We start from the raw sequence: 6,625 nt of genomic DNA, 5'->3' as shown, positions 1-6,625 counted from the left end.
TGGGAGCAGCTGGGAGCAGCTGGGAGCAGCTGGGAGCAGCTGGGAGCAGCTAGGAGCAGCTAGGAACAGCTATAACAATGCATTGATACTGAGAGAAGGCCTCACCACCAAACACAATCTGAATGAAAAACAATATATGTGTTGTCTTCAAGTTCCCTTCTTCTGGATCTAGAAGGTTGTTTTCTTTATTTTTAGAGTATAGATGTATGCTTTGTTTGTTTTTTTGTGTATAAGGAAGCTAAAGACTAGCATATATGTTGCCTTTAAGAGAAACAGAGATATAACAGAGAACAATCAGAGAACAGTCCTGGCCCCATGGTGAATGCTCTTGGTAACTGTATGGGAACTCTGCCGAGGAAGACATTTCAAATCACCTACAACATACCTGCATGCATAAAGCTTTTGTGGAAAAAGCATATGCTGAGAGAGAAACCTCTGATATTTTGCCAATGTGTGATAGTATTGCTAGGACACTACTTAGCCTAAGGAGTTGAGGACTCAGCCTCAGACCTTTGTCTATGTGTGTACATGACCAGCACTGCTGTCTTTGCCATATTCTAGCTAGCTCTTAAGAACTACTTTGGAAGTTCTAGCAAGAGAAAAACTAGACTAGAGAATGGTTCCACTACTGGAAACAGTCATCCTCTGCAAGGATGAAGCTTCAGCGTGAGACTCACGGGTGAGAAAGGAGCCAGAGTAACTCTATCAACTCCAGCAGGGCGTAGGTGATATTAACAGCTAGATCGGCCCACTTCCTCAGCTCTTGGGAATTAAAGTTGTGTACTTTTAACCTTTGAGAAACACCAGGCACAGAAGTAATGAACACTTCCTTGATGTGTTTCTTTCTGGTGTGTATTCATTCCTTTCCTTCTTGTCTGTGTGTGGTCCTCAGGTGAGTCGGTCTGCTTGTCTCATGACAACACAGTTGATTTGTAAACTGCTTCGGTCCAGAGAGGCAGCAGCAGCTGTAGATGTCAGGACATGGCCCCTCATACTGGACACAGGTCAGCACTTGGACTCTCTCCCACATGTATTTTCTTGTTATGGTCTTTAGTGTAGTCAAGTAGACTAATAGCTTCATTTTTCTCTGCAGATGATTTGCCAAAGAAGCGGCCTGCCCAGATCTACAAACCTTCCAACCCAGACATGCTGGCTTACCTTGACTTTAGTGTGTCCACAACTGGGATGCTAGCTGGTGTAAAGGTGAGAAGAGGGGTCCACCTAATGGGCAGGCCAGTGATGGACAATAGACAAGCCATGCACTGATTGTTCTTATGTTGTCATGTGTGATTGTATTCCAGTAAGAGAGGTATAATACGATTTTTTATGAGCTGTAACATATATGACCTTTCAATACCTGATAGCTAATTTCCAAATACTGTGGGGAAAGCTGGGGACATAGTTTACTCATGCAGCTCTTGCCTAGCATGGTCATTGCCCTGGATTCAGTCTTCAGTACTGAAAAACAAAACAACAACAACAAAAAAAAACATTTTTCACAGTACAGTTATGTCTAGTACTGTATACTAGAATACTACATAAAATTTTCTTGCTTGCTGGTTCTCAAATCTTCTGTTGCTGCTCTACATGTTTGCACTGTATTCTCTTACTTGTTAAACTTGAGCACAGTCATAACCTGAAAGATGGTTTCTTGGTGAAGCTATCATGAGCCTTTTGCCTATCAAAGTATAGAAGTACTGATGTCACTTAGAATTGGCATCATCACAGCTCAGGTGTCAGGGCCCTATACTTCAGGGTCTAAAACCCCAGAAAGCCGTTTCCTCTCCATCTCTGCCTCTGAGTCAGACTGGGACAGTTTGAGCTAGTTACCTACCACAAGTTAGAGTTCTCAGACTTGACCTCTCCTGTAGAATTAAGGAAGATATAAAATGAGCTAGCGTATTAAATAATCTCTTTTCAAACTTCCTAAAAGAAATATTCTCAAGGCAAGATGAGTTAAGTGCTGTCATCCATAAGTGACCTTTGACTTTCTTGCTGTCAGGGCCAAAATAGAAACCCACACTTCTGATTAAGCTTGTGGAATATGGAGGTGGGAACTACAATATTAAATCTTGATTTAATAAAAATGCATCTACATGGAACAGATAGTATGATCTTTGTGTAGTACTTCTTGGTGACTCAATTTATTTATGGACCATAGAAAAACTCAGAAATGGTTAACTATACTTTCTTTCAAACTTGTAAAATGTTTTTCCAATTTTTGATTATGTTTGTTGAGTATGTGAGGAGAAGTATATTGTGATATGAATTAATGAAACCCCTATAAGGGCTGAAAGACACAGAAGAATAGGGGAGATTGTCTGGCATATGGTCTGCCTCTTTGGTGCCATAGGGTTGCAGGGAGGCCATTTTTCTCTGGAAGAAATTCTTATTGGGTTTTAGTTTTTAAACAGAAACATTCAGTTGCATACCATGAAAATTAGAAGAGTCCGTGGGTGTCTTCTCTGTAATTGGTGCTATAGAATGTCAAGGTTCATGTAAAACATAAGGGTATGTTGTACTATGGTGTCTTACATTTCACCCACTTAATTGCGTTGCTTTGAACTGTGCCTGGGGAATGGTTGTATGCCCAGACAAAGGACAATTACTTAACATCAGCCAAAGCAAAACAGCACTGAAAGGCAAGGCTGCTTAAGACACACCATTAGTACATCATAGCACAGCCATACATTGGTTTGAGGCAGTCTCATGTCTGATGCACATGGATTTGGAGATCTACTTTTAGGGCCTCTCACAGTCCTTCATTTCATGGCCTCTGGAAAAATACTTTTTTAAATCCAAGTCTGAGGTTATCTAGTAAAAATCAGGAATTCACACTTTATTCCAGAATACACTTCCAGTTCAGACTTGTGGGCTGGTGATATTGGCAGGGCCCAGACTGGGGTGTGCTCAGAGATGGAGAGTTTTGGGTTTGGGTTTTGGGAGATTTTTTCTTTTTGGCGTTTTTTGTTTGTTTGGTTGGTTTTTTTTTTTTTATAGCAGTTGTTTTCTTAACCTGTTTGTCCTCTGTCACTGTGTTAAAACTACTCTCAATACCTAGCAGAGTCCGTAGCTGCCAGCCAAGGAATATGAGCACCTTCTTTCTGCTTTTTTTTTTAATATTAATCATGTTTGACAAAGTGCTGGCAGACCTTATAGTCACCTGCTATGTCTCAGCTTGATACCACATGGTAGTGGGTCGGCTTATACCCATTATTTTTAATAGAGAGTCTCTCTGTACCTGAGGCTGGCATAGAATTCACTGTGTGACTCAGGTTGCCTTCAAACTTGCAGCCATCTCCTGCCTTTGGGTTCTCAAGAGCTAAATATCAGTGTACTATACCTGGTTCCTCGTCTTCCTCCTCCTCTTTTCTTCCTCTTCTCTTTCCTTCCTCTTCTCCTTCCTTCCTCTTCTTTTTTCCTCCTCCTCTTCCTCTTCTCCTCTTCCTTTTTCTTCCTCTTCTTTCTTCCTCCTTCTTTCTCCTTCCTCTTCCTCCTCCTTCCTCTTCCCCTTTCCTCCTCCTCTTCTCCTTTTTCCTTCTCTTCTCCTCCTCCTCTTCCTTCTTCCTCTTCCTTCTCCTTTTTTCCTTCCTCCTCCTCTTCCCTCCTCCTCTTCCTTCTTTTCTTCTTCTTTTTCTTCTTCCCCTCCTTCTCCTCCCCTTTATCTTCCTCATCCTTCTTTCTTCTTCTTTTTCAATCCCTAGCACTGAATACAGCGCCTGATAGAGAGACAGGACAAGCCCTTACTATGTCAGCATTTACACAGTGAGCAGCAGAGCTATTTTCTGGTTCTGCATGATATCCTTCCCAGTGCATCAGGGCAGTAAAGGTTACTTTGATCACTGGTGTGTGTGGTAGAAAAATTAACTGTGATCCAAAGAGTGGTGGGACCTTAGAGGAACATGTTATAAATATAATTTTGTTTCCCCATTAAGCAGGTAGAGTGGATCTGAAAATATAAATGTGTGTGTGTGTCTGTGTGTGTGTGTGTGTGTGCATGTATAGTACATGTATATCTGTATATATTTTGAATTCTAGAGTAACTCTTATCAGTACTGGGGTGAATTCATTACACAGCCTATTCCTCAGTAGAACTTGTAACAGTGACTTGATACTTGACAATAAAGGGACTCCCCATCCTTATTTCTTTTATCTCTTCTGCTGAAGTAGTGAATGCATGGGTTGGATTTCCTTGCTTGTGTTCTTTACTGGTTCTCTTTATAGATTATCACTGTGGTGCATGCTTAGCTCATGACACATTTAACTTGTGACATATTTTAATTGTATCTGATACAGTTTTCCTTGCTTCCTTTGCTACTCAGAAGTTGGTGTAGTTATCAAGTTCTCGCAAAAATAATGATCCTGTTAGATGTAAACTGTAGTGTTTCAGAATCTGTCACCTTTCTGACTTGTACAGGATTGGAGCATCACTGTTTTCCATGCTGAGTAGAGACAGAGTTTGACTGCCATTTCATTGTGGGATGATCATAGCTAGGAAGGGCCTGAGGGTCAGCAGGAAGTCAGGGCTCTAGGTTAGGACTCACTACATGGTTTTCAACACACTGCTTCACTTCTGAGCCACTGTTATCTAGACATGAGCATAGGATTCCATGCTTGTGAAGTATAGGCCTTTGTGTAGCTAAGTCAGCTGCTATACAGATCCCTGAACCTCATAGAATAAGAATAAAGCCAAGTCTGTACTGAAGAGCTGGTCATGATCCCTCATTTCTTCTTTGCCTACCTGTAGGCACTTATGTGGACACAAGAATCTCTCTTTGTATAATCTGCTTTTCAGATCAAAAGTATTGTTATTCACTGCCTGAGTTATAAGGACGGTGCATCAAGAAATATAAAGTATGGTTTATTTGTTCAAAATGGAAGACTTCATAGTGCAGTGAATCACAGATGTAATTCATACAGCTCAGAAGGTTGAGGCAGAAGGATTGCTATGAATTAGAAGCAAGCTTAGGCTTAGTAGTAAGTTCCAGGCCTCTATGGGTGGCACATGTGAGACCATGCCTAGTAGCTACCCCTTACCCTTCCATCCCACCCTCCCCCCCCCCCGAAAAAAAATGAAAAAGGGAAGACTAATGAAAATATCAGCATCCACCTTTCTAGAACAATGTGACCCAAACTTGCTATAAATTCTCTGACCCTGAAAGAATCTTTAAGGAACTTAATAAGAATTACCATGAATCTAACACTGCCATGTTGTCTCACAGATATCATTTGATGCTTGGTGTTCAGTCACTTACTTTTACTGGCTTTCTGTCTTTCAGATGTCTCATGCAGCCACCAGTGCCTTTTGCCGTTCTATTAAGCTGCAGTGTGAACTTTACCCTTCTAGAGAAGTGGCCATCTGCTTGGACCCTTACTGTGGACTTGGGTTTGTCCTCTGGTGTCTCTGCAGGTGAGGTTCTTCCTTAATGTCCTTAAAATAACTGTTTTTGTTTTTGTTTAGTGAAAAGAAATAATGTACCTTCTTTCTGGATCTTTGGCTGTGGAGCTAAGTGTAGAAACCTTGATACTGTGCCTCTCCCCAAGACCCCAGCTCAGGACCAGAGTGTAGTAACTGTGGCACTTTCACTTTCTATGACAGTCAAATGAGATTTTGAGGATGCATCTCCTGGGTAGACTGCATCTGCTAAAGTGCTACAGACTAATTTTTTTTTTTTTAACCATCAGAAGACTTATCAGGTTTGAGTATGAAAATCCTCAGCTACCCTTACCTTCTATGTGACTTTACTCAGTGGTGGTCCTGGGCTGGGGAGAGGTACAGAGGAAAGCCCATGAAGCCTGAGCTCATCTCTGGTCATTGTACCCTTTTCTGCCACCAGCTTGGTGCTGGTTCTTAGAAAGTGCCCAGAAAATACTTACAAAATGAATAATAGAATAAAATATACAAAAGTCTCTTTCCTGACTCTTTTTTTTTCTGAATATACATACATCATTTCTGTAAACATTTATAGAAATACAAAATAAATACAAATGTTAATATGATGTCACACATCTGTAAGTCCAGCACTTAGGAGGTAAAGAAAGGAGAATCAGGGGTTCAGGTCCAGCTTTAGCTCCTCTGCAGGAAGGAGGACTAGGAACTCAAGCCCAGCTCTAGTATCACAGCAAATTTGAAGGCTACCTGGAAATATGAGAGCTTTTCTCAGGAAAAAAAAAACTGAAGAATGTAGCTGTTAGCAGTAACAATAAATGGTGGCCTCAGGAAGTATCCATGATCAGCAAAATGGCATATAGTCTTCTGGGTGTATTTTTTTTCCTCTTTTTTTTTTTTTTGTTTTTGTTTTTGTTCTTTTTTGTTTGTTTGTTTTTGGTTTTTTTTTTTTTTTTGAGACAGGGTTTCTCTGTACTGGGTGTATTTTCTATGAGAATGTGATGCCTCTGGCCTCCTCAGGCATTGCAACACTCATGTGCACTTGTACACACATACATTTAATTAAATATAGACTAGATTTTTAATGTACATGGATCTGATGAGGAGAGAATGAGACATAGGTTAAGCCCTTAAATTCATTTCTAGAGCTAAGATGACAAGCATTTTGCTGTCAGATCTGAAGTACATAAGATAGATAGATAGATAGATAGATAGATAGATAGATAGATAGATAGA

The 6,625-nt window shown here is 40.6% G+C and overlaps 1 protein-coding gene across 1 annotated transcript in view; it reads left to right on the top strand.

The window, feature by feature from the left end:
- The window catches only part of Dip2c (disco interacting protein 2 homolog C), a 154,507-nt gene that overhangs the window by 113,222 nt on the left and 34,660 nt on the right, over positions 1-6,625 (top strand). The window contains exons 27-29 of the mRNA XM_028769860.1: positions 893-1,004; positions 1,094-1,203; positions 5,280-5,410. Coding sequence (XP_028625693.1) covers positions 893-1,004; positions 1,094-1,203; positions 5,280-5,410 — 353 coding nt within the window. The remainder of the gene's footprint in view (positions 1-892; positions 1,005-1,093; positions 1,204-5,279; positions 5,411-6,625) is intronic.

This window comes from Grammomys surdaster, unplaced genomic scaffold (assembly GCF_004785775.1).
Source record: "Grammomys surdaster isolate TR1022 unplaced genomic scaffold, NIH_TR_1.0 194, whole genome shotgun sequence".
Classification (NCBI taxonomy): Eukaryota; Metazoa; Chordata; class Mammalia; order Rodentia; family Muridae; genus Grammomys; species Grammomys surdaster.
The sequence above is the reverse complement of the archived record's forward strand: the minus strand, read 5'-3'. Positions and strand labels throughout refer to the sequence as shown.